The following is a 25,069-nucleotide window of genomic DNA, read 5'->3' as shown; positions in this document are numbered from 1 at the left end:
CTACATACGCACCACCCTCATCTTCAAAGCCAGGAGGATTGATGAATACATACCCAGTCCCACCGATCGTAGGTCTGATTCCACTGTAAGGGACTGTAGTCTGTGAGGTCTCCAATGGACCAAACAACACTATTCATCAAGAAAGTCCATCAGATCTTGAAGATGTATCCCATGGCGTTTTCAGCAAGATCATATAGATCCATGATCTGCCCGCCCCATCGCACCGACATGACTCTGGCCATCGGATGTGACAAACCCTCCCAAACCGTAACAAGAATCAATGCGATTGATAGATGAGTAAGTAAGTGAGCGGGCAATATGCAAGTTGCCTATTACTAAGATAAGCAGACGCGAAAATGTAACGTGCAATTCTGGGCTGACCACTAAGGTCTCTGCTGGCGTCACTGTGGCGGCCCACCTGTAATAGTCTCCCTCTTCAGTTGCCAATGGCATCCCCGGGTTTCGTGATGCAACAGCCTCTTTATTACCTGCAGATGCTAACCTCGTGGGTTCTTGGCGTCACATTCTTGAACTGCTACGAAGTTGGACTACTGAGGTAATACCGGATAAACCGATAACTTTGAAAACATTCTGATGTATTGGCTCAGCGCCACACATGGAGGTGCGTTACTATTGATATAGAATATTTGTACGATATGAAGTGAGCTGAGCGGCCATTGGATTCTTACGTAGGAAATGCAATTATGTGTGGGCTGGGACACGATCGACCTGCCTGAAGGGGAAGATGACTTGCATCTTGTAGCTTCTTGGCACGGACATGGGACACGATCGACCTGCCTGAAGGGGAAGACGACTTGCATCTTGTAGCTTCTTGGACGGACATGGGACCTCGTAAACTTTCAGTCATCTGCTAGGTGAAGCATTGTGTAGATATTCATAACTAATAGAGGTAATGATATGAAGTCAAAGCACGAAGTTCCGGTATAAATAGGTGCCCGACATCTCATGTTGGTTCTGCTTCTTCTCAGCAACTCAACTCATTATTCCAAGTCACAAACTTGATAGTTATCCCCCTTCGTTCAGCCATCTCCAAAATGCTTCTCAACACCATCATTTTTGGCCTTATGGCCACGGCGACGGCCGCAACTACGATTCCCGAGTCCTTAAAGGCTCGCATTCCGGCCGGCATGACTTACACCACCATCGCGCCCGAGGACATACCTGAGTCGATCAAGGGCGCTGGTAAATCCGTCAACTCCACCGTTACAGAAGCGCGTGATATCAAGAAGCGTGCCGACTTTGGGGTCTACTTGTGCACCGACGCCAATTGGGGTGGGCACTGCGTCCACATCGTGGCACCGGAGAATGTCTGCGGTGCGTTGTTATCATAATCTGACTACTCCACAGTGCCATAACGAGATGACTAACGATCTGTCATAGTTCCACTGGCTGGGGACCTGAACGACCAGGTCTCTTCTGTTGGGCCCGACAGTGGGGCGTATTGTCGATTCTATTTGTTCGTCTTCCTCGGTTGCCGCACGGGTGGCTCACTGAATCTTTTGCTGACTTTGGCTTGTAGCAACGCCGGCTGCACCGATGATAATGGGTGCCTTCACTTTGACTTGACTAGCCCCGGCTATAGCAATCTGAACCAAGGTAGTCTATTTGTCTGTGGTGCCAACAACCCTAATGACAAGGTCACGAGTTACATGTGCTGGTCTGGGTAAGCTGGCCTGTGAAGAGGCCATTTTGGCGGGTAATCTTCTATTGGACTGGGTAAATGAGAGCTATGGAAACATGGATTGCTTTACTTTCGATGATGTTCTTAATTTATACTTTGTTGGACTGGGAAATCGTGGGAGCTGCGTTTAACAGGCCACTCTTTAAGTTGAAATCTCCGACCATGTTAGGTTAGATTTAGCCTAATCTATTATTTATGACTACCTGAATGCCCTGAAAATACTCAGTGGGCTAGTGTACTGTTCTTGAGAATATTCTCGCATCCCGCCCTGGCCTGCGGAAGCTGCGCGATTTTCGTTATTTGTTCTTCTCACGCTCCAAGCGTTGAAGCTCTCCCTCTCCGTCGTCGCCTTCACCGAAGCCGTTACATCTATCAAAGCCTGCTCCGTATGTATTCCCCAGAAAATTACAAACACAGCCCATATAGTAGCCCAAGATCTCTTCAATGGATTTTACCACATGTTTCTTCATAAAAATATCTGTAACTACGCAATGGCTTCTTCCAAACCAAGAGCTTGGCCTGCAGTACATTTTCAGTTTCTCTCTTCAAGGATTTATCTTATCATTTTGACTAGACCATGGAGCACCGCAAAGGCAAATGCGTGAGGGTAAAGCACGATTGGCTCCTTATTGCTCCTTGATGTATCCGGAGCGTTTCTGACAAGGCAACTGGCTTCTGTTTGATCGTCCAGTGTCGGCATAGCTGTCAAAAACTGCCAACGTATAGTGCCTCGTTTTTTATTATCTGGAACACATGTTCTAATGTGAGTTTTGTATTTGAGAAGCGACGTCTATGTATCGAAGACGGTAGCCTAATATAGACCATAAGATCCGGATATTACGGGCATTTTATAGGGAAGGTTGTAATATAACATTGCTTCCTAAGCTGGAATCAGAGCAAGTATTCTGAATTAATCGCCCAGGGATGTATGGTCCGCCAGCACTGCTATAGGTAGGAATATAGAGCCCTAATATAAGGATGGCAGCACCTGGTCGGAACCTACGTGTGTAGGAATTCCAAAGCCAGCTTATCGTAGAAACCCTCCGGAGACTAGTATGTGACAATCCCGAGATATCTCGCTGATAAGAGAGTAGATAGCGAGTCATGCGGCTGTGCCACGAAAACTAGCCGTTTGACATAGTCAAGGCGTGTTTGGCTTGCATGAAAGCAGTTATGGGCTTTGCATAATTTATCTGTGGCGTCCAGCTGGGAATATATGGACGAAGGTGATATGCTCAGATAGCCAAGGACTGAGAGAATTCTATAAGCGCTGCTCTCAATCTCAATTCATAGATATTCGATAATCTCGCCCACAATGCGATAGCTGGATGTCGTACTTCGTTCAACTTTAGAGAACCACTGAATCTCCGACACCACTCCTGAAGGGGCATTAATACCGAGCGAGAAAGCCTTGTCCCACGAGCTTGATCTTAAAACAGGCTACGCGATATCGACAGTAGCAGGATCAAGATTCATACGCCGTTCCTTTCAGCGCCGCCGATCTATTGGGACATAATGGTAAGGCAGATTGCCACATTCGGGGCTGGGAGACATAATGCCGGCAAGTGATTAATGAGATGAGCAGGAATGTAGGAGGGAAGAGAAGAGACGACAACAGTGGTCCGATTACCGCCGAGGCCCTCTAGCCTCGGTAGATTACAAGCCTAGCTACTAAATCCACGATGATCCATACCGCTCTGCCTCGCAAACGTCCCAGCACAATCTTAATCCCAGAATGAGCAAGCCAGGAAGCATAAAAACCCCGTCTGTCTGCCTATTCCTGCGAGCGTGGCTCAGCTGTCCATAGCTTGTCCCGAGCCTTGCCTTAGAGGACTGCCTGGGCAATTGTTCTGAACTTCCCTAGGAGCGATGTGACTTATTCCATGGAAGAGATAAATATGACGCGGTAGCTCTATTTAGAAGCGAGTTGTCATGTTAGGATAATAGCTAGTCTAATCATAGATGCTAGTAGCAGTATGCTGTGTGTGGACTTGAGTGATTTGGAGTCAGGATCCTCTGCATTGTTTTAAAATGCGGTCAAGACAATATCCCTGCAGATACGGTTGCTGATTTTGGGTTAGCAACTTTGGCCGGGGAGAGAAGGAGCCTCCTTGGCTGCGCTAAACTTACACCAGCTCTCCCCCTACTCCGGCTAAAGCAGCAACAGCCGGCCACCCGCGCAGATGAAATCTGTCAGAGGACAGATTCGCTTTTTGTCTTGGGCTGTTTCACATGTTTCTCTCAGAAAGATACAAAAATACAAGAAATAAAGAAAATAGCAATACATATGGAGGCTTCGACAGTTGCGCAGTTGCAGCTACTGTGTCTTTATCCTAAGTCAGAGGTGGCAGTATAGTAGACGTGACTGATAGTCTACTATGAGTGGTTTAGGAAAAGATGCGCGCCTGCATGAATTTCGATGAATAATGTGTGAAAATTGGATTGACAGACATATCGTGGGATCCGGATCTGCTGGCATTCTGGCTAGCATCGTTGGTTAGATTGAGCAAACACCTAAACGGCCTGCTGGGACCCCACTAAATACAAACGTATGCCTGCCCCAAATGCACTAACCTAGGCATTTAAGGCCACCAAATTTCCCACACATACTATGGCATTGCATCACTTGGTGCCAACTCATAGGGGGCTACCTACTGGTGGCTATGTCAGGCTTCAGCGTACCAAGAACAGCAACATAACACAACTTGTCTAACGAATGGTCTGCTCCTCTGCATTAGACTTGTGAACTCAATATTGAAAGCCAATCAATGAGGAGGTTAGGTGGTTCCCCGAGGGCCTAGTATGCCGCTACGCACCCGTTGTTGGTGGCAGGTCACCACAAGCTTGGCAACTTGCACGATTTAATCGAACCTAAGTAGTTTCGTTCTGCATCACCGCCTTCGCGCCGAAAACAACAGGCTGGGTCATGGCCCATCATCAGTGCCCAACAGCGAAACGAGAAATGTACATCTCGATTCATCGTTGCTCATTCGCAACTCTTCGGACACGATCGGCCGTACGATGCAAGAGAACACGCCAATGGCAAAGCACGGCTGGCAAAACGATCGTGGTGAATATCACAGCAACGTGGCTAGGGGATATTATCGCTGCTTCGATTGACCTGATTTTGCAACTGATCTGTCGCAACTGCGTATGCTGGTGCAAGTTGAAACGCCTTCTGACGCCTGAACTGTAAATCCCATGGACGCCATCTCAAAGACGGGTTCCGTCCGTTTTCCCACATCGCATAAAAACGCCGTTAACACCAATTCGCCATCTTCCCAATGTCATTCATCTGATGGCTCGTGAGGGGAAATCACCGCCTGCCTTGTTGGGCCTCATATTCCTTGATGGCCTGTTCCAATTCGGCGAGACTGGACCGGTCTCCGTATGCATTCATGAGTGCGTTCGAATGCTGCTCGGCTGCTGAGCGGCGTGTCGAGTACTGCGAACGTTGCTGCTGTTCACTTCGGTACTGTTTGTATTTGGCGATGCCGTAAACTGAATGACGTCGTTTTAGTGTGGGAGCTCCGCACATGCGTGGGTAGCGTGGAGGCTGGACTCACCAATGCCGACGGTAGCGACAGCCGCGGGAACCCTTTTACGCATGGTCAACATTGTTTTCGTCGATGGAAACAGGGCGAGTGTATCTCGGGGGTTGAACGGACAGCTTCTTTTCTACCCGACTGACTTTGTGCAGATGAGGCAGATATGCCGGATACACACCCGACGTTGTGGAGAAATGCGGCGACATGGTTTAGTTGCGCGTACTCGAGTAAGTATGGTTGTATCCGCGTGACCACCTGGATTCAACCGTCGACTATTCGGCCTATCAGGGAGCGAGGAGGATTTGATGAGCACAGCAGTTCGAACGGGCTCGGGCGGCAGCTGGAAAGGCTTGGTATCTTGGCAACGATGGGAAACTTGGAACTAGGAGATGTCGGCGGGATCGATCACACTGAGGGACAGCTCCGGATGCAGACGAGTAGCAGCGCGCATGGGGTCACAGTAGTTAAAGGGCTGTACATCATTGATGGAAACATGCGATAATGGGACGACGGTGACAGGGCGTAGATACGCCCGCTGAAAAACGCAGCTCGGCCGTACCTCGATGGTTTACATGACAAGATTTTCTCAGAAGCCTGACTGTTAACATGCCATGTAGGGCAGGCCACGACATTTAAGTAGCATGATATTCGGAGAGTTCCTAATTGTTCCGCATGCGTGCAACAATTGAGGCGAGTGCAAGATGGGCTCGGCCGGTCAAGTGGAGAGGATCGCTGCACCTGCATGTAGGAGTCGTCTGATGGTGGGGATTGGCCAGGATAGCCGGGACCCTCCCGATACTCTAGCTCGCAAGTACATGAAACGGGCAGAACGGGTAGACGGGAGTCAAGGATTCGCGGCGCTTTTGCCGGCAGGTCTGTGAGGAAGTCCACTTTGAACTTGTTGCTATTGGCTTGCAACGAGAGGGAATGAGATCGCTTGGCTGTTTCTTGCATGTTGACAGGTCATGGTGGTCAACATGCGCCAAGTGCCGTTTGTTCTAGATCATAGCCGTCCACCGGTTTCTGTTGCAAGTCATCTATCGGCATTAAAGTCCTCGGCAGCTGCCTAGAACCATGCTCGTACTGACAAGCCGTGGAGACGATGTGTTCTCTTCAGGGTCCTACCAACGGGGGACGGTGCGCTGACGTTCAAGCCGATGTGGGGTGCGCTTCGGTCTATGGCCTGACTTACAATACGTGTCAAGTGTCAAGAGACCGCCACAATTGAAATTTTATGTAAAGCCATGCCATACTGGAGATCACAAAACTGCTTTCGCAAACACCCACGTACCCTTCGATGGTTTAAACAGTGGTTGTAGAACAAGCAATTGTGGTCTAGGTCCTCTATTGCTCACCCTGGACACTTATTACTAACATGGAATAAGACGGACCTGATTTGCTGATCGCTGGGTAAAGTTTGTTATACCGGGTGGGTACTATGGACATGCCGACCAGAGTAAGTCCACAGCTTCGCAGGAGAAGACGAAATGATGCAAGAGATAGTAGAGTGAGAACTGTTGTTTCGGATCCTCCTCGATTTCTGTACACCTCATGATAATCTAACAGACAGTGGAATATTGGAATAGAACTGGTCCGAATATCGGCTTCTTACTCCGGGAAGCGTTCGTATATGTACAAAGCGTCATTTATCGCCGAAATCGCCAATTAGTGTGCATTGTCTAATAGCCAATCGATGCAATCAGCGAAACATGCCATAGTCTACTACTTACACGAGTTGAGGAGGCTGAATATCGTGCAGAATGGTGTGACTAGCCCCACCAGATCAGGAGTAGTACAAATAGTGCGTCATTGCTAATTTGTCATCGGGATTGTCAAGATCATTGTAATTGTGGGCAAAAACGGCCCAACGTCATTCTTGATTGGGAAGCTATCGTAGGTTGTCTATCAGCTCTACATACCTAGGTAGTTACGCTAGTTGTCACGTGCATGGGCTGAGTACTGTGCCATTTCTGCCCACAGTCATCATAAAAGTGCCAGGAAAGATACACCCAACAGAACGGAGAAAGTGAATACCAACACGAGAAGCAAATAACCGCACAGCGTGTAAAACACCTGATTTGCTAGATGAATGTAGATTATTGATGACCAAAGCCTGGAGGATCGCTCGTCTCCAGACTCGGCTCCTTTGCGACAACTTGTCCGTAACATTTCATTTCTACTTCTATGTCTTGAAGCTCACGGCACCACCTCGGAGTATTCCTCTGAACCAGTGTTCGGTTTCATGTAGTTGTTTATGAGACCCATGCATGTATTTTCTACGCTATAGCCCGCGCCCTATTCACCCTTTCGCACAATTTTGAAGCGAATGTCGAGAATTTTATTGGCCACCTTCATCATAGGTTGGTATTACTTGGCCAAACACTACTGTGAAGGGCTTCTGTGAAGATCCGCGAGCCTGCGGGGCTATCTTTTTTGGAAAAGAACCGAGCGGCATTCGACTTGAGGGGTACCTGGGCACAAAGCATCTCTGTCTGTGTCCGCACTATAACTAACTATATTCGTGCTCATCAGGGGAAATATCACATTGAACGCACTATCAAGTCAGTACGACAAAGAGGCTAAAACATTGATCCCAACAGAGATCACAAAGAACCAAACCACAAAAAGGTTAAAGAAGTTCCAGAGAAGGGTTTGGCCATTGAACACTGTATCTTCTGTTGCATAGGTAACATCGATACTGTACTATCGTACCATGCTGCATCGCACTGCCATTTTTTCCTGGCTTATTGCGCGGTGTAACTACACGGTGTTTACGTTGATGCTAATAGACCACTCACAGCTTGGCCAAAATAATAAGGCATGGCCGGCAAGACCACTTCCGCTGCATCGGTTGTTGCCGAGTCCTCCAAAGATCCGGTTCGCCATAGTTTGTCCGCCAATGATTTTCAATACGAGAATAACAACGCCTAGTCATATTTTGCAGCATGGCGACATTGATACCACGCCACCGGTGTCGCGAAATTAGTGTCGACACTTGCCACTAACGGATGATATTGCCAGGTCGGACAACTAGGCAGAGCTATTTACCTGTGTCTCAAAGAAACTCTGCCATAGGAATACTAGGACTGGTTGCATCCCCGAGGAACATCGAGAAGTTCAGCTCGCCACGGTACTGTAAGTAAGTAGGATACAGACATGCGGGAGTATTCGATTCGTTCGATGTTCGGTCGAAATGATAGATCCAGTCCAATTAATATCAGTCCTTGGCCGATGTGAGACGTGCATACATTTATCACGATCCCATGTGGAGAATCCATCGTCGTTCAGACTAGAAAGAGCTACGAATCTAGATTTCCCGCGGGAGACAGAAGCGAAGTTTTCGCAAATGAAGGTAGTGGCGCTTGATTGGGCAATGCAGAACATGCCAGCTGGTCTCCTTGTGACGGACGGCACCAACCCTTTTCTGGGTCCTAGTACCCGACGGCCACATTAGAGTTTGCTTATCTATAATAACGAAATGACCGGACCTCCCGGTATCTTCAGCCAAGACAAACACCTCATACCATCTGCTCCGATACACTACATACTCTGGGTTCGTTGTATGTCTTCATGTACTTGTAGGCCCTTATGGCCCATTGCGCTCTCCGGGAGATTCTGGGGAGGGGAGACACGTTCAGTTCAGTGCTTTGCTGTAATTGCTTGCACTAAGTCCGATACCTTGCATCTAGCCGGACGTGATGCCAAGGTTCTTCTCATTTAAAACCGCATCCAGCAAGTCAGCGCTGCGGGAGAAAAGCGTGGCCTGGTAGAGCTGGTTAGGCGTGTGATGTTGGCATTTGTCGAAACTTTCAGCTTAACTCTTGGCCGTGGGTAGGTGCTTAATCACATAAGGCCTACCAGGTGTGCAAGGTGCAGCATCCGAACCCTCGGGTCCAGCGTATAGTGGATTGCAATAACGAACCCGCCCAAAGTAAGTCCGATGTAGGTTTGACAATTCCAGATCTGGTGTATCGTTGTTTGCCAATTTCCAATAGTCCCAACTGTCACATTGCGGGTAGGGAAAGGCAAATGAACTATGGTGTGGGAAAGGCCCGATGCTCCAAGATGTACACAACTGCGATTCAGAGCTAAAAGGTGGATGTGTTTGAGACTGCGCAGTTCGTCTATAAGTTACCCAAGTAGGTAGGCATGCATTCGCAGTTGTGTTCGACATCAAGTCGATCACCTTGATAAACTCGGGCAACCACCACATTCGTTTCCAACACCACAGTCGCTTCCAGCACCATGTCCTTCATTAGCCTCTCTTTACTTGCAGGGCTTTTTGCCTATCTCTCGCCGACCAATGCGTTGACAGCACCATCCCCTGCAACCTCTGCTTGCTCAGTTTTGACATCCTCCTTGGGCGCCAAGAAGGTGGCGAGCAGTCGTCTTAGTTTGGAATACATATCCAGCAAGCAGGACTACTGGAACGCACGGCAAAGCTCTTATAAACCTACCTGTGTCATCTATCCAGAGGCAGCGGAGGACGTGTCGGTGGCTCTCAAAGCCATCAACGCGGCTGGTACCAGATTTGCGATCAAGGCCGGTGGCCACAACACCAATGATTTCTTTTCTTCAGTTGACGATGGCGTCCTAATCGACCTCGGATACATGACGGCAAAGTCATATGATGAGTCAACTACTCTTGCTACGTACGAGCCCGGAAACCGCTGGGGAGACTTGTACAATTTCTACCAGCCGTATGGCCGCACTGTGATGGGTGGGAGACTAAACGGAGTGGGCTCTGGGCTGGCGTTAGGAGGCGGACTGAGCTACCTTTCACCCCAATACGGCATGGCATGCGATTCCTTCCGGGAGCTCGAAGTTGTGTTGCCAAGCGGGGAGATCGTCACAGCATCCAACACGTCCAATCCCGATTTGTTCCTCGGCCTGCGCGGCGGAGGAGGCAATGCTTACGGCGTAGTTACAAAGTACACGGTCCAAAGTCGCCCGGCCGGCAAGTTTTTCGCAGGCAACATCGTATACCTCTTCCAGCATACCGATGCCGTTGTCGATGCTGTCCGCGACTTCACCCTCTACAACTTGGACCCGAAGGCCAGCGTCATGGCGACGTACGAGACCCTGACAACGCCCGATCTGAACTTGAACTTGGACGAGGTCATTATTCTGTTTGTCGTGTACGACGGCGAAGACCCTGGGACAGCATTCGCCAACTTCACCAGCATTCCCAATCTGGTCGACACGTCATCCCTCCGAACCTACCCGCAGGTCACAGATATGCCGGTGCCCCTTTTGGCTCAACTAACCCGCGCGGATAACATCTTCCGCATGGGCGTCCATCACATCGAAACCGATACGTATAAGACCGCTCTCAAGAACTGGCGCGCCTGGGCCAGCGCGAATAAGGGGCAATACACCTACACCTCGTTCAATCTGTACCCCGTCGCCAAAAGTCTCACGGACGCAAGCAAAGCCCAGGGGGGCAACGCTCTGCAGATGCCGGACGGACCGTGGCTTTGGAGTAACTACGTGCTTTCGACCCCGCCGGATCTTCTCAATGTTACATATGAGAAAGTCCAGGCAAGCTTCCGCGATATGGTGGCTGCGACGCCCATGGCGACGGATCTGCCCCTCTTCTTGAACGAGGCGGCGAAGGACCAGAACGCCCTGGCTACGTTCTCGACATACAGCGAGCTGCAGAAGATCAAGAGGAAGTATGACCCTGATGGTTTTTTTGAGACCAAGACGGGAGGGTGGTCGTTTGCGTGAGACATGCGCAGGAATGTAATTCGTTGTATATTCTTCAGTAATCAGTTGTATCGAGGTCGAATAAGATTCTTCGTATTGATTTCCAATCTCTTGACTATGTGTGCATTTCTTGTTTCTTCGAACGACATGAGTATCTCTTCAGAGATTCGTCTTCACCATTTGAGCGTCCTTCAGCACTTTCACAACCCTCTTCCACTTGATCCTCAGAAGGCCTCTCTTCCCTGGCCACTCCCCCTTGCACTCTTTCCCTTTCGCATGAGCCGCATGAAAGGGACACCAGAATCTGTGATGATCCTCGCCGTTGACATATAGCGTTATTTGGGGAATATTCGACTCATTCAGAAATTTCAGGAAGCTCTGAAACGGGGGCTGCGTGACGAACAGAGGTGTGAGCACCACCGTGTTGCCGGCTGTTATCTGGTAGTCGTCCTCTGAGGCGCAACGCGTGCCACCCCAGAAGTCCGCTGAGGGAAACCTGGGGGAGATCTCGAGCCGCAGGTGCTGTAAGTTTCCTTCTCGAACCATGTCGCGCAGGGCAGGGCCATACGTTTCTTGAAACAGATGGATGTATTCCCGGATGTGGAATTTCATGACCAAATTTCGCACATATCGGCGGGACGTGACAGACGTCAGGGGCCTGCTTAGGAAGGGATCCGCGATCGCTCTGCTCTGGGTGTTGTCTAGGAGGACCTCGTAATAGAAGATGGCAGCCGCCTCATCGTAGACCTTGTGGCATGTCAAGAACAGGTTTATGACATCCTTGGGGTCAAAGTCCAAGAGAACCACTTTCAGGATAGCTATTCTCAACTCGGGTGCGAGGTCCAGGAAGCGGAACGGCTCCACTGGATGCCATCGATGTTTGTTTTTGGGTTGAATGTGTGTTGTGCCAGGTTTTCTGCGAAATGCAACCTTTCTCCTGGACAACACCATTTCCAAGTCACCGTATCGTACGCGGTAGGCTTTCAAAGTGGTTTGGCGCTCAACCGATGGCTTCAAGGGCAGTCAGCATCGTCGAATGTTTCAGCCACCACCGTTGATTGCTTACGTTTCTCACACAACTAACAGCAAGTAGGTCCCAAGACGGGTCATTTCTGTCCGAGTAGGAATTTACACTCTGAGTTAGGTACTGTTTGATGGGATTTTTGGTCAATCTAGGTCCTGATGTTCACGTTCGGCCGAGGTCTATTTCATGGTCGCATCTCGGAACAGTGGCGGTGTGGGGCATTTGCTTTCACCCTCATCTTGCGCCCCACTTTATGCAATACTAAGCGACAGAGTTCGATGAGAAATTATAGCCACAGTTTTCGAGAGAATACAATGAATTCTTGAGCCATTAAAAGAAGAAGTAGGATGTTTGGTTTTGATCACCCAGGGTCAATACCATGTATACATCACTCAGTATGTCGCAGCAATTGGCCGTCTTGTTATTCCTGAGAAGCATTTATGTGTTTATCAGGTGTGGGAATAGGGGGGTATCAGGGTATTCCATTGTCTATCCGCATGACGCTACTATTCTATAATGATACTACGCATAGTCTCCCTTAAAACGTTTTGAAATGAAAATATGAATCTAATCTGTTAGAGGTTTCTGGCTACCGAATGTACAACTAAAAAATCCTACTTACCCACAAGTCTGATGAAAGTCATTCTATACTTCGAATTCCATGTGTCTCTAGTATCATATATAGCACATTAAACAGGCTTGTTCCTTCTTGAAACCTCTAGTGGTGACGAATGTTCCAGATGAAATTACGTGGATGGAAAAAATCGGGCCAACTTCATAGGCAGGTTGAATGGCAGTAGATTGGCCCTCGATTTTCCTGTTAGTAGTGGTGACTATCACATTGGCTAAGGTTCTTGCATCTTTCTTAGTTGTAGCCGGTTGGCTTTATACTTGTAGACTGTCTTAGAGTGTCTGGTTCAGATTGGGCATGTCTTTGGCGTAGCAGAGGCTCATCGAAACGCGCAGCACTAACAAACTATACACAATTAACCGGATAACCCTCGTCGTCCCAATTCCAGATAGCGTGAGTACTTAGTCGTTGTTAGGGATATCTAAATGACAAGTGCAAACTTAGCAGCCTGCTAAGACACTCATGTCCCAATTATGTCATGCATGATTGGACGCCCATCATTCTAAAGATTTGATGAGCCACTTGCACTGCCGTGCCCCAGGGTGCATGGCCTGGTCTCAACCTGCGCCATATTGACCAGCAGTAACCGCCACTCAAGCTGATCCGCTGTGTCTAGCATAATAGCATTCCCAAACGGTGGTTTAAATTTCAGCCATGATCTGTATGTTGTTTTACTAAAGCCCCTCAAGTTCTCCTTTATTTGTCCTCGTCGGTCAACACGTCAGGAAATTCTTCTGCTAGCATCGCGTCGATATAATTGAAGCTCTTTCTCAGCAACTCCAGCCACCAGCCACCTGTTCCCCATCGAAAACTTTCTGCGCGATGCCTGCCTTAAGTCACCGCGATCCCCTTTTACACTTTGGTGGGGGACACAGTAGGAGCAAATCGTCTTCTTTTTCGTTGCCCAGAAAGGGTAGGGGCAGCACTGTTATCACGGGTATTCAAAACGGGGGCAAACTACTGCCTTGGTGGGCGTGGATAATGATAATCTCTCTTCTTATTTTCTTGTGTGTGCTACTCTATGGACTCAAAAAATATGGCAAGCAAGGTTAGTTTCAAGTTCCACATGGTCTACTCACCACCAAGAAGCCGCCACTTTTACGGGTTGGCTAATATGCATTTGGACAAAGAGAAAGCACGGGTGGCAAAAGGACACTCGTTTCGCCGTTGGAGCGTCATTGGGAAATCCTTCATGTACGCTACCGGAATGCGGCTATTCGTGTGGATCTTCAGGAACTTGGGTCGTGGGCGACAACAGCGTAAAGGCTACACAAAGACGGAGGATGGTCGATTGTTGGTCATAGACAACGCAGTGCCACAAACCACACCGCCTAGCTATACCAGTAACTCTTCTGGTGCCACATCTCTTATGAACGAGTATACGAGATATCCTACCTCATCGCCCTTAGTCATATCTCCAGTTGTAGGTGGCGCTGCGGACGAGTATTACCGGCCGCATCCGCCAGCTCAATCACATCAATGAGCCACATGGACGGTACTGCAGTTTAAAATGACAAATGGACATCGTTTAGGGAGGATGCCAATAGAGCCAATAGAGCCAATTGAGTACCTGAATGAAATTTGTTAAAAAGACCTTCAATTTCAGGGGTGACATTAATAATACCATTTTTCAGTGGCAGCTCTGCACCGGTTTATTAAGATGATTACTATACCGTGCAGCCCGTGGTTACACATATTTGGCTATGACCTTAGATCAACGTCACAGATAGGGGCCACCCTACAAACTACCGAGATAGCCCCCCATCTATCCCATAATCTATAAAATATGGAGACACAAGATGGCCCAGGAGTCGTTCTGATACTTAGGACGAGTTACTCGTCACAAGGAGCGATATATAGTAAGACACAATCGACTGTGACCATATGCGAGAATGACATCTAATGCGTCGGAATACAGGGGATTCATCAAAAACCCGCCACTTGTATATGGGTTCGAGATCGAGTTGGTTGCAGTCCCATTTTTCCAGCCATTCCAGGGAAATTTGACTTTTTCATAGTAACTTGTCCTGGAGTAGTCATTTTGTCCTATCTTTTGGAAATGATAGGGAACCTAAACCACGACTTGAGGTTTATGCCCACCGATAGCTTTCACACCATCTCCACGAGACTGAAACAAACAACCGCAATTTAACCGTCGTGTTCTAATTCATCTAAGCTATTGCACAGAAATTCACCGTCTCTCCTTCTTCTACTGGATACTTCTCGTTATAGAGGTGACAACATAGAAGTTTTCTTCACAGATTTCAAGAATCCGTATATCATAGTCTAGGACTAATTCCTATCGAGGACAGATAGAGAGGTTACTAGCCTTTCTAATATAGGTTAATGCTCGAGGCTTTCTAGCTATACTACATAAATCCATCGTAGGTTTAAGAGGAAATATATAGAAACAGGTACCCCGCTGATGCGTGCACCTAGGGGGGAGGATGCTATAATGCAGCAGTGCGCAACATTATAGTATCTAATTGAATGGGATTCACCTAACCAGTGGGTCCCCCTACCTTTTCGTATCACCCGCGGACTAGACGTCTGTCTATATGTTCTTCAACTCTAGGAGTTTTCTAGAGCCGTATCCCGTAGTAGTAGTCAACTACTATATTCTTCTTCGAGGGAATTTCAACACTAGAGACTACCAGGCAATTTGGGAAATAAATTCTAATATTAACCTGGTCCCGAATCCGTTTGTGGAACCTTTGAGGTTTCTTAACAAAGCGATGGATGTTTCGGCTGTGTACGCGAATAAGCAAGTTTTGACCGCACAAGATACCGCCAAGGCTATGAGAGCCTCGAGCTTGGTAGGCTACACGATGGACGGGTCATGTATGTGTACAGACCACCAGTATCCTGCAGCACAACATCGTTACGGGCATGCGCACTTCGAGCATGTATCACCGAAATAACCCATACTCGACAATGCAGGATGCCTTACCAAATCCCACATGCGACCTGTGCAAGGTTGGGAGAATTGTTAGTGACACACAAAAAGCCTTTGAGATCGCGTGGCACGACGCCTGCAGCTCAAGGAGTTCAAGCTGGTCGCCCTGTATGGCCTAACCTGGGCCCAACGTGCAAGTACTGAGCTTTTGGAAGTTAACAAAACAAGGAAGGCTACAGCCCAATCCTTCTCTGCTCCAGACAGACAGCATATTATTTTCTCAGTCGGCTGGTGTAGTTGGTCACTTCGCTGGTAGATAAGTACCGATTTGAGCCTCGCCCACTTGGGTCGGTGACGAGTCGCGGGTTCGAATCCCGCAGCTGACACACAAGGGGGTTTAGTCAACCCTTACGGCGCGCTGCCCACCTTGTTGACTTCGCCTACCTAGCGATAATAGGGAGATTGGTGCAGTTTAGGATTACGAGCATCCTAGCCAGTCAACCGTCAAGCACTACGTCGGCGGAATATAACTCGACAGCCGGTCCAGAATTCGAATCGTTAATCCGACCCCTTATCGGACCCCCTCTCGCCGCGATTCTTGCGAGCGTCTAGACCACGTTACGGTCTATCCACTTGAGCGTATGGTTGAGATGTATACGCTCGACGAGAACCCCAATTAGCAGATACTACGACTTGTCGCGACAAAAAAAATAGTCGAGCATCTTCTGCACATCAGCAGCATCCCACCCCTGAGGACGAATTTAAGTGCCACATTACCACACTTATCGGTAGTTCAGGCAGGGGTTGTAGCACAGACTTAGGGAGGGACAGGAGGTTTAGTAGTCGTTTGGCTACAAGTTTACCTGTATAACCGCCCGACGCGGCTTAAGGGCCCGCTATATCATCTATAGCCCCTTAAGGGAGTACTTGTAGAGGTACCGAGGGTTAACACCTACGGCGTATTTAATATTATTATTTTTTATTTTCTCATCCTGCATTCCTTGGTCAGTATTGTTATTATTCTTCCTGTTTCGTCCGAAATGTTACAGTTGCTTCCAGACATACAAAGCCTTTCCTCCATCCGCTCCTCACGGAAAGTCATGTCTACATCGTGCACAGAACGAGAGGGCCCAAACCGAGGCAGAAAAAACTATCCAAAACATCCTGGGACCCTTTCATGTGATTATAATTACTTTAAGAAACCCATCAGATATCTACGAAAGCCCATTCTAGCGTGGGCACCGTGGCAGCCTACCTGGGTTAATTGGCCGTGTCGCTGAGCCGTTATATGTGGCGATAGGGCCGGACGCTACGAATGATACGAACTTTAAATAGATTACTCTTTGAAATTTTGGGATGAATAGTGAATAACGATTCTGAAGCCTAGTGCGAAAATTACCATGAGATCACGATTTGGGGTGAAGTGCCAATTTCAAGCTTGGAAGCTCGGTGAAGAATGCAACTGGGTCTTAGTAACTTGTATTTATTTACGTCTATTTATTTACACTCATTCCTTTATCTTTCTTTTTCATATGCCTACAAGTAGATATATATAAAGTTGATATTCGATCGGTCCTCAGTAAATAGGTAGCTTGATCAAATAATTTCGATGTTGCGACGTCGTGGGACTAGTTCTATATTATTATTTTTTTATTATTAAATACGCCGTAGGCTCGAAGCCCCCGGTACCTCTACAAGTGCTCCCGTATGTCAAACCGTGCCCTAATGGCTGGACTAAATACATACGCTGCTACGTAGGTTCGCTCTATTAGCGACTGCGTTACGTCCACCACAATACTATGTTAGTTCTCACCCTACTAACAAAGTCCCCCTGAGAAGATCGATATTATCCGGGCCTAAGCGCTATCCGGCCAGTCCTGAGTAGCCACCTTGTGATAGTCCCGCTGACTACTGGTTTCCCCGTCGCCGTTGCCAGGTCTCTACGTGTATGCAGCGGCCATGGTGCGATAGTGGCCCGTAGGCGCTCTCTCGATTCTTCCAGCAGGCCGCAAAAGAGGATTACGTGCTCTGCCGTCTCGGGGGTCTCTCCACAGCGGCATAACGGCGAGTACACACCGAAGGCTCCTATCTTAAATAAGAAAGCTGATAGTCCTATTTTTCCGGTCCTGATCTGGCATAGGGTAGACGCCTCCGGTCGGTTTAGGTCTGAGTACTTGCCCTGTTTCGGCATTCGCATCGAGGGGCCCTCCTGCTCCTCGGTGATATTTCTATATTAGTCTCGCAACTTCTCAATAAGTGTATTTCCTTTGAATTCGTGGTTATAGGGCTTTTTTGGTGGAAGAGATTGCTGAATCGCTAGTTTAATTCTATGTAAGGGTGTTAAGAGATGCCACACAATAAGCTAGAAATTGCATATCGCGGCTGGTCGTGATCTTGTGAAAAGGGTAAATTTCTAGCTGCAGCTGCACTGTCGCCAGTTAGTATATGTGAATTGTGATGCACTGCTTTGACCTGCCCTCCAATCTTGAGTTTGAAATCGAAGTAGTATCGCTTCTCCCAAATTATAATCTAATTGTGCTTGTAATGTTAGCAGTCAACAAAATACCATTATCAGATTCCTACCATGTGGCTGGTCGCATCGTAGAGTATATGAATATTTGGTTCGGAGCACAGTTGGGCCTAGAACCTGAAGATTGGAAACCCTTTTGCGTGACCTTACAACTGTGATAAAGCTAAGTTCCGCGTGCTCAACTCTAGTTCTTGTGACGCCGAGAATAAGAGCCACCATGATGGGAACCCCACTATTTACTATGCTATTGCAAAACTATTCCTAAGCTGGTATGAATACTCATGATAAATATACAGAGTGGTGAAATGGTGTCAGCGTCATTCGCTGAAAAGCTACAAAACATTTTATATAGCCAGTTTGCGTAGAGACCGTCCTGCAATTAACGCCGTCCAGGTGATGATACTGGTAGACTTCAGATCCACAGGCCCTCACAGAGATAATAAGCTGGTCGCTCATCTTCTTTGAAGTGAGACCAGCCCGAGCGACCAGGACCCAATAATTTCCACCTAGGGAATCAAGCCGTCATGAGACGATGGCTAGGTTAAACCTCTACTCTTCCATCTCTTCGACAAGTGGGGGGATGCGGACGATGGTATTGACCCCCACAATAACTTCATCACGAGTATCGTCAGCGCCTTCATCGTCTTCCTCTTCTTCCAGCTCCTCGTCCTCTTCTTGTTGCTCGCTGTCATGCTCTTCATCATGCTCATGGACTTCCTCATCGCCGTCATCTTCCATGTCGTCCTCACCTCCTATTTCCTCGGCTTCCTCGCCATCATGGTCTTCGTCTTCATCGTCTGCTTCTTCCTCTTCTTGGTGCTCCTCTTCTCCACTGTCGGATACAGCGTGTCTCGGCAGCAAGTTGGGAAACATCAGCTGCGCCTGTTCATCCTCATCTAGTAGATCTTCGTCAGGCACATCTGATAGATCACTTTCGTCATCTGCATCAAAACGATCGTCTCTATCCTCTGCCTCGTCTCGGACACTGCTAGCCGCGGAACTCCCGCCATCGTGCGCATCGCCATTCTTCATCTCAACATCATCCTCGTCCACACCGCCAGCTTTGCCATCAACCGTTGGCGTTTGGCTACCGCTGTTCCTGGTTTTACCACTCGAAACACTAGCACGAACGGATTTCTCTCTGGCAGATTTCGCTGGTCCCTCCAGTGCGCGCGTTACAGCTTGCTCCGCTTTGCGAAGAATGTCGGGTCTTCGAACAATGGCACGGCGACTCCGGCTTGTCACACCCTCGGTTTCCTTGGCTGGAGCAACGCCAGGGCCCTCTGTTCCCGAGTTCTGCTCGCTCTGCGGGTTGAGGATATTGCCGAAAGGATTCGGCTTGCTGTCACCCGTACCATCAATTTGAATAGCCGCCTGTCGCTCGCGTTTGCGGTCCTGGATTATGGACTGTGGCGAGGGACCGGGCAGGGAATTGCCGACCTCGAGATATAAAGCTGTGTACGCGTCATTGATTAGATCGTCGATAGGGCTCGCCTTCATAAGGCCAGAGTTCAGTTTCTTGAGTTCGATAGCTTCCTTCAGCGCACTGAAGGCGGGGTGCTTCTCGGACCCGTCTTCTCCGGAAATAGACCATTCATTGATGCGGCTAGCAATAATCTCGAACTCATCAGGCGACATATTCTTATACACGTCGTCAAGAACTGGTTCAATGTCGAAGCCTTGGCGAATGAGGCGCAGATATGCCAGGACGCAGGTTTGCCAGAGGTCGTTAAAGTGGTAGAAATCGGCGCCTTTCTTGCGTAATCGTCGCAACAACGGTTCGAAGTTGGTACGATCCTTCAGCCTCACCAGCAATTTGACCATGAAGCGCACATACTGCTCTGTGTAAACGTGGTGCCGACCGGGGCGTTCCGCGTCGCACTTCCAGATATTCATTACCATTGTCTTGGTGAACATGGTCTTCTGGAGGACGCCACTGGCAGCCATGGCTTGGAGCTGACTTGGGTCTTCCGATTCGTCGAACAAGATACGAGCGTGGCGGATGGCTATACGGTGCTGCCAGTTGGACTTGTCTTTTTCGCGCAAGTGCGTTAAAGCCTGGATGACATATGGCTCCCAATCCTCGGGTTCCGTCATTTCCACGTGCTGGCCGTCCTTGATTGCATATGGTTGGCGCTGCAGGGTGTCGGCTGCTTCTTGCAGTCCAAGGTCTGAGCGGAGGACCAACTTATGAATAATGGACACAATCTTATAGTGCGGCTCTAGAATTGGATCCTGTCCGTGACGGGGTTTCGGAAGCGCAACAACTGCCCCAATCGATATCTCCAACGCATCAATGACGTCTTTTAATGTCGGTTGGCTTTTTCTGTCACTCTCATCAAGGGCGTCTGGTGACTTTTGGTACATCTTCCAGACGCATTTGGCAAGCATGTAAGAATTTCTTAAACACGTTAGCGGAGGAATTCAAACGAGGGGCAATACTGAGGCTTACTTCCACTCTTTAGGCTTGATCTTCATGGCCCTCCGGAACAAATTTGCAGCATATTTCCAAACTTTATAGTCTTGCATCTGCTTGTGGACGATCTTTTTGAAAGTGCCGGCGCCCATATTATTCTGGATGAAGAATCTCTCTTGGTCGCTGTGTTGAAATGGCTCCATCGCGAACGGCTCCCGGCTCGAAGCATACATGCGCATGCCGAACTTGTGGTACAGCTCGTGGATCGCCTCCATTGTCTCATCGTCAGCTTGCGGCAAGGCCTTCCATGAGTGCGATAGAGCCAGAGCATAACAGTGAATCGCGCTGCGTTGGAACTTCACCAGCTCTGCCCTCTCCTTGTTCATCTTATCCGCCGTCCACAAGACGGATTCATCAAGCTCGTAGTCGAAGCACTCTGCCAATCTGAACCACGCATCCCATCGATCAGGTGTAAACTGGAGTTGCTGGCGAAGGAAAGTGGCACCCATGCGGAGATCATCTAGGGCACCAGGGGTCTGTCTCCGGTTGAGGTCTACTCCCTTGAACTTGCAAAAGGCAATCATGCCAAGACGGAAGAACCATCCATGCTTGGCTAATGAGCTGTCTGGTGTGTTGACAGCGACAGCATCGATCGTGACCTTGCCCCTCAGAGCTTGGTAAAGGCGTAGAGGATGGATCGGCTTCTTCAGATACTCAGTAAAATGCCTGAGATTGTGAATGGTCTGTTGGTTGCTTTTTGTCTGACCAATGGCCTGTTGCATGTGTTCGATGGTCGTCTTCAAGTCCGATTTCAACAAATCTTTCATTGGCATCCGGTTGGCGAGAACGGAGATCTTGTCCACCAGAGCCACCGTGTTCCGTCGCTCGAGCTTTTCTGATGGGCAGCCATGATCCTGCACTTCCCAAATGCCGACGCCCAGTTTCAGTCCGTAAAGATCGTAAAGAACCTGACCAAGATAATCTTCCCAGTTATCAACAAGGTTCTGCTTCAAAAGTTCCTCGCGCATCATCTCAAGGAATATCTTGTCGGAGGCTTTGCAGCACTTCCTCAAACCCAGAACCTGATGTGCAGCTGCGAGGTAGTCTGCTAGGTCCGTTTCCGGGTTGCTGAACATGGACTTGTTCTGAGAGATGCCTGTTTTGAGAAATTTGTAGAGCAACGACCAGTTTCTTACTTGCATCTCGCGAAGCTTGTTGAGGAACGACGAGAATGTTGAATTGCCAGTGGGCGCAGACGTCATCCCAACACGAACTTCATCCTCGAACATGAACGCTGTGTGCAGTATGGAACTGAGCTTCATCAACGCCGCGATGCTAGATTTAAGATGGTCCTCATCAAAAATATCAAACGCACTTGAGTCGTCCCGGGCAAGAGATAACGATTGGATGAGAATGTCGTCGAGAAACTTCAGCATCTTCATAGAAAGGGCACGCCTTTCTTCAATCGGAAGGCTGATGTACGGATCTCGCTCAAAATCGTCAACGATCATCTCAATGCTTCTCAGGTTGCAGGAGAATTTTTTGGTTGTGTATTTGATAGCATAGTAAGCATCACCGAGGCGCGTCCAGAGGAAAAGGCGAAGTTCCGTACTCGCACCCAACAGAAACTTCCACAAATCGCGGAGACCCTGGCTTGCATTCACCATGATGGGTTGCGCGTCTTGGACCGGTGCTTTTGGGCATTCCGAAGAAGTCGGTTCCAACTGCCCATCCGTTATTGGCGAGTCCATGGGTGGTGACTGAGAACCTGCTGCTGTACTGTAAACTGAATTGGGGTTCAAAACTGGTTCCAAACTGTCAATGACCGAGACCGGATCGTTCAAGTTATCCTGAAATAGACCAAGGAAAAAGTCCATCGTTGTGAGCTTAGAGATCTCACGATCGGCAGCTTGGGTTGATATTTCGGGCAGGATAGCATTGTTGGGGAGCCGAAGAATAATGCCTTCGTAATCAGTCGAGAGCGAGTCCCGCAAACTTTGCCAGCACTGAAGAACATGATCCCTCGAAGCACCTTCTGTGATAGTAACATGGAAGACTGCTGCCCAGAGAAAGCGCACTGTTAGTGCCTTATCGGAAGCCACGGGTATTTCTCGACTCATTCTTGCTGCAAATGAGAACCACCTGCCCAGGCGTCCTTTGGTTTCAACCCGGATGCTGAAGTCCACGGCACTATTGGGGTTTGTAATCCGTTCGTACACATCTAAGTGTAGTTCAAAGAGCACCTGCACCATTCGAGCAACATCTTGGAGTGTCCGATCTGGATCTGGAGCACATTGCCAGCGCTGCAGCTCGTGCTGCATGCGGGTGAATATGTCTTCGTCCAAATGGCTGATGACTTGCACCACCGAAATTTTCATGGTATCAGACCACCTATAGTCCAGATACGACAAGGAAACCTCCCTGACCCACTCGAAAGCGACATCTGTGATCCCTATCCAGCCGGCATTGACCTTATGAGCAAAGCCCCTCAGGCCCTTGGACTCGTCAAATATAGGGGTATCAGATTTGTGTTGTGATGCCGGCTGAGAATGCTCGAGGAACGACGCAAAGCTGAATGACGACGCTTCCTTCTTGCTCAGCAGGATCCTCGCGGTGTCTTCTTCAAATGATACAAGGGAGTCACGCAAGTCTGTCATGGCCGCTCCAGTAATCCTAGCAGTTCGATTGTCGAAGGCAGAGAGCTCGACCAGTTCGCCAAGGCGATCCATGGCGGCACGATCAGTGACACCGAGGTTTTCGGCCATGTTACGCGCCGTCTGAAACAGATTCTTGTCAGCTGCTTGGTATGGTTCTAGTTGGGCAGCAAACAGGGTCTGCGTATCCACGGATTCCTCAGCAGCTGTCTCTCTACGTCGGGTTCTCTTGCTACGTTTTTCTACCACTTCCTCGATGTCTCCATCGTTGAGACCAGCAGTCGACTGGGACCTTTTGCGTGAAAGAGACCCACTGCGTTCGGTTTTGGAATTTTCGGGAATCGTTGCGGCCTCGGTTTTGGTTTCCTCGGGAAACTCCATGCGAACCCCCGGTGAGATAGTCCGGCTGGGATCTTCCTCGCCCCCAGGTGCTTCAGCGTCTTCCAGCGCATTTGGTTTCAATCGCTCGACTAGAGTCTGCTGTATAGGCTCCGGGGTTTCAGAAATATCGGGGAGTTCGATCGAGACAGCGCAGGCAGCAAGGCCATTGGCTACGACCGAATGCACAATGGCCATACCCAGGTCAGCCCAAGAGGTCTCTGTTGGTTTCAATACGGGTCGCACATCTTGCTGATCGCCAGATACGGGCGTAGGTTGCGGCACGGCAAGTTCCTTTGTCGGGTTCGGCAGGAATGGGATCGGGTCGATATATTTCTTTAGTTGGGTGGGCATCGAGCGCTGGGTATATGGGGCCATGATTGGATGTGTCAAAGCGACATCGTCCATCAATGTCTCGAGATGATCCTTCAATTGTTCTCCCGCGAACCCTTCCGCCAAAGACGGGGGCTCGACCTCTTCCACGGCTGGATCGTCATCCAATTCGATGGCGGCCTCTAGACAGTATCTGCTCGTTCGGGCGCTCTGGAGGAAAGCAGCAACACGAGCGGCCCTTCTCCACAGCTCCGCATCCGAGGGGTCATGATCAAGGGCGGCGCTGAAATCGTACAGTGCCTTGTATGCCTTCTCCCGAGTCTCTTTCTGCTCAAAAACGGAGCCTGCATCGGGACCTGCAATCTTCGCCTGGTGTCTGATGCCGTCGAGCTCAAACTGGCCGTGGTTCTTGTATGAAAGGTAAAGTGCCTGGGGAAGACTGCTTCCGCTGCCATCAATATCAGCCTGAGAAGCATCAAGGGACTGCGCGAACGATAGATCTAGCGGAAGGTGTCGTGGGTCCGTCTGTAGCTCGGCTCGTTCGAATTCGGTAGCGCTGTCAGGGTATCCAAAGATGTCGGACTCGAACAGGGAGCTGTATGCCTCGGAAGCCTCTGCATAGTGACGTGGTCCTAAGGAGTGAAGTTTAAGCGCCGTCTGAAATCGCTTCAGAGCCTCATCGATGTGGATCTCTCGGGTGTTGTCGACCTCGTCGTCGATGTTTTCCTCGAGCTCAACGTTGATCGCAGCGAACACCGGCTGTCGAATAATCAGTATGAATGTATGTGAGCCGCGCGCATGGTTTGCCTCACCATTTTAAATTTTTGCTAGAGTCCGGCGACACGAAGTGTGTTGCTCGAATTGCGCCTCGTTCGTCTGGTCGCAAGAACGGGGTTATCGCATGGCGAAATGCTTTAACATGAAGGTGACGAGTGAAGTCACCCAAGCAGCTGATCTTGAGCTTCACCAAATCTCAGAACCATGAGTCTAATTTTTGTCGTAATGATTGCGCTGCGAGATACGACGTCACGGTTGAATCATTTGCATTCGAATTATTCGTCGCGTTGGGGATGGGAAGACGCGAGGGCGATCTCAAATTCCCCATTGAGCAATACAAATGTGATAGCTACGCGAGGCTGGCCTTCTTCAGGTACGACTTTATCTTAGCTGCTCCAGGTACCCGCTGAAGCAATCAGATCGCCGCTATAGTGGAGTATTCGCCTGCAAGGCTACAATATGCAATTTCCA

General features: G+C 49.0%; 5 protein-coding genes and 1 non-coding gene across 6 annotated transcripts; 3 read left to right on the top strand and 3 right to left on the bottom strand.

Annotated features, from left to right (window-relative positions):
* Positions 1-714: 714 nt before the first annotated feature.
* BCR38DRAFT_438365 (uncharacterized protein) lies at positions 715-1,928 on the top strand. Its single transcript, XM_040860582.1, has 3 exons — positions 715-1,335; positions 1,402-1,477; positions 1,541-1,928. The coding sequence occupies exons 1-3, from the start codon at positions 1,056-1,058 to the stop codon at positions 1,686-1,688; spliced, it is 504 nt and encodes a 167-aa protein (XP_040714233.1). The 5' UTR covers positions 715-1,055; the 3' UTR covers positions 1,689-1,928.
* Positions 1,929-5,018: 3,090 nt separating this feature from the next.
* Positions 5,019-5,311, bottom strand: BCR38DRAFT_486654 (uncharacterized protein; the record flags this gene model as incomplete). Its single annotated transcript, XM_040864057.1, has 2 exons — positions 5,019-5,203; positions 5,269-5,311. 2 exons carry the CDS (start codon positions 5,309-5,311, stop codon positions 5,019-5,021), a joined length of 228 nt encoding a protein of 75 aa, XP_040714232.1.
* A 4,184-nt stretch (positions 5,312-9,495) lies between these two features.
* BCR38DRAFT_475765 (uncharacterized protein) lies at positions 9,496-10,980 on the top strand (the record flags this gene model as incomplete). The annotated part of the gene is made up of 1 exon (XM_040863018.1): positions 9,496-10,980. The coding sequence occupies one exon, from the start codon at positions 9,496-9,498 to the stop codon at positions 10,978-10,980; it is 1,485 nt and encodes a 494-aa protein (XP_040714231.1).
* BCR38DRAFT_475764 (uncharacterized protein) lies at positions 10,874-12,161 on the bottom strand. The gene is made up of 2 exons (XM_040863017.1): positions 12,026-12,161; positions 10,874-11,970 (listed from the first exon to the last, which is right to left on the bottom strand). The coding sequence occupies exon 2, from the start codon at positions 11,908-11,910 to the stop codon at positions 11,119-11,121; it is 792 nt and encodes a 263-aa protein (XP_040714230.1). The 5' UTR covers positions 11,911-11,970; positions 12,026-12,161; the 3' UTR covers positions 10,874-11,118.
* Positions 12,162-15,793: 3,632 nt separating this feature from the next.
* Positions 15,794-15,896, top strand: BCR38DRAFT_t226. The gene has a single exon. It is a non-coding gene; the product is annotated as a tRNA-Thr (tRNA).
* A 2,371-nt stretch (positions 15,897-18,267) lies between these two features.
* BCR38DRAFT_395282 (uncharacterized protein) lies at positions 18,268-24,919 on the bottom strand. The gene is made up of 3 exons (XM_040857629.1): positions 24,634-24,919; positions 20,493-24,580; positions 18,268-20,441 (listed from the first exon to the last, which is right to left on the bottom strand). Exons 1-3 carry the CDS (start codon positions 24,634-24,636, stop codon positions 18,590-18,592), a joined length of 5,943 nt encoding a protein of 1,980 aa, XP_040714229.1. The 5' UTR covers positions 24,637-24,919; the 3' UTR covers positions 18,268-18,589.
* Between the last annotated feature and the right edge of the window lie 150 nt (positions 24,920-25,069).

The sequence above is a fragment of the Pseudomassariella vexata genome (assembly GCF_002105095.1).
Source record: "Pseudomassariella vexata strain CBS 129021 chromosome Unknown BCR38scaffold_9, whole genome shotgun sequence".
Taxonomy (NCBI): Eukaryota; Fungi; Ascomycota; class Sordariomycetes; order Amphisphaeriales; family Pseudomassariaceae; genus Pseudomassariella; species Pseudomassariella vexata.
This window is presented reverse-complemented; position numbering and strand designations above follow the sequence as displayed.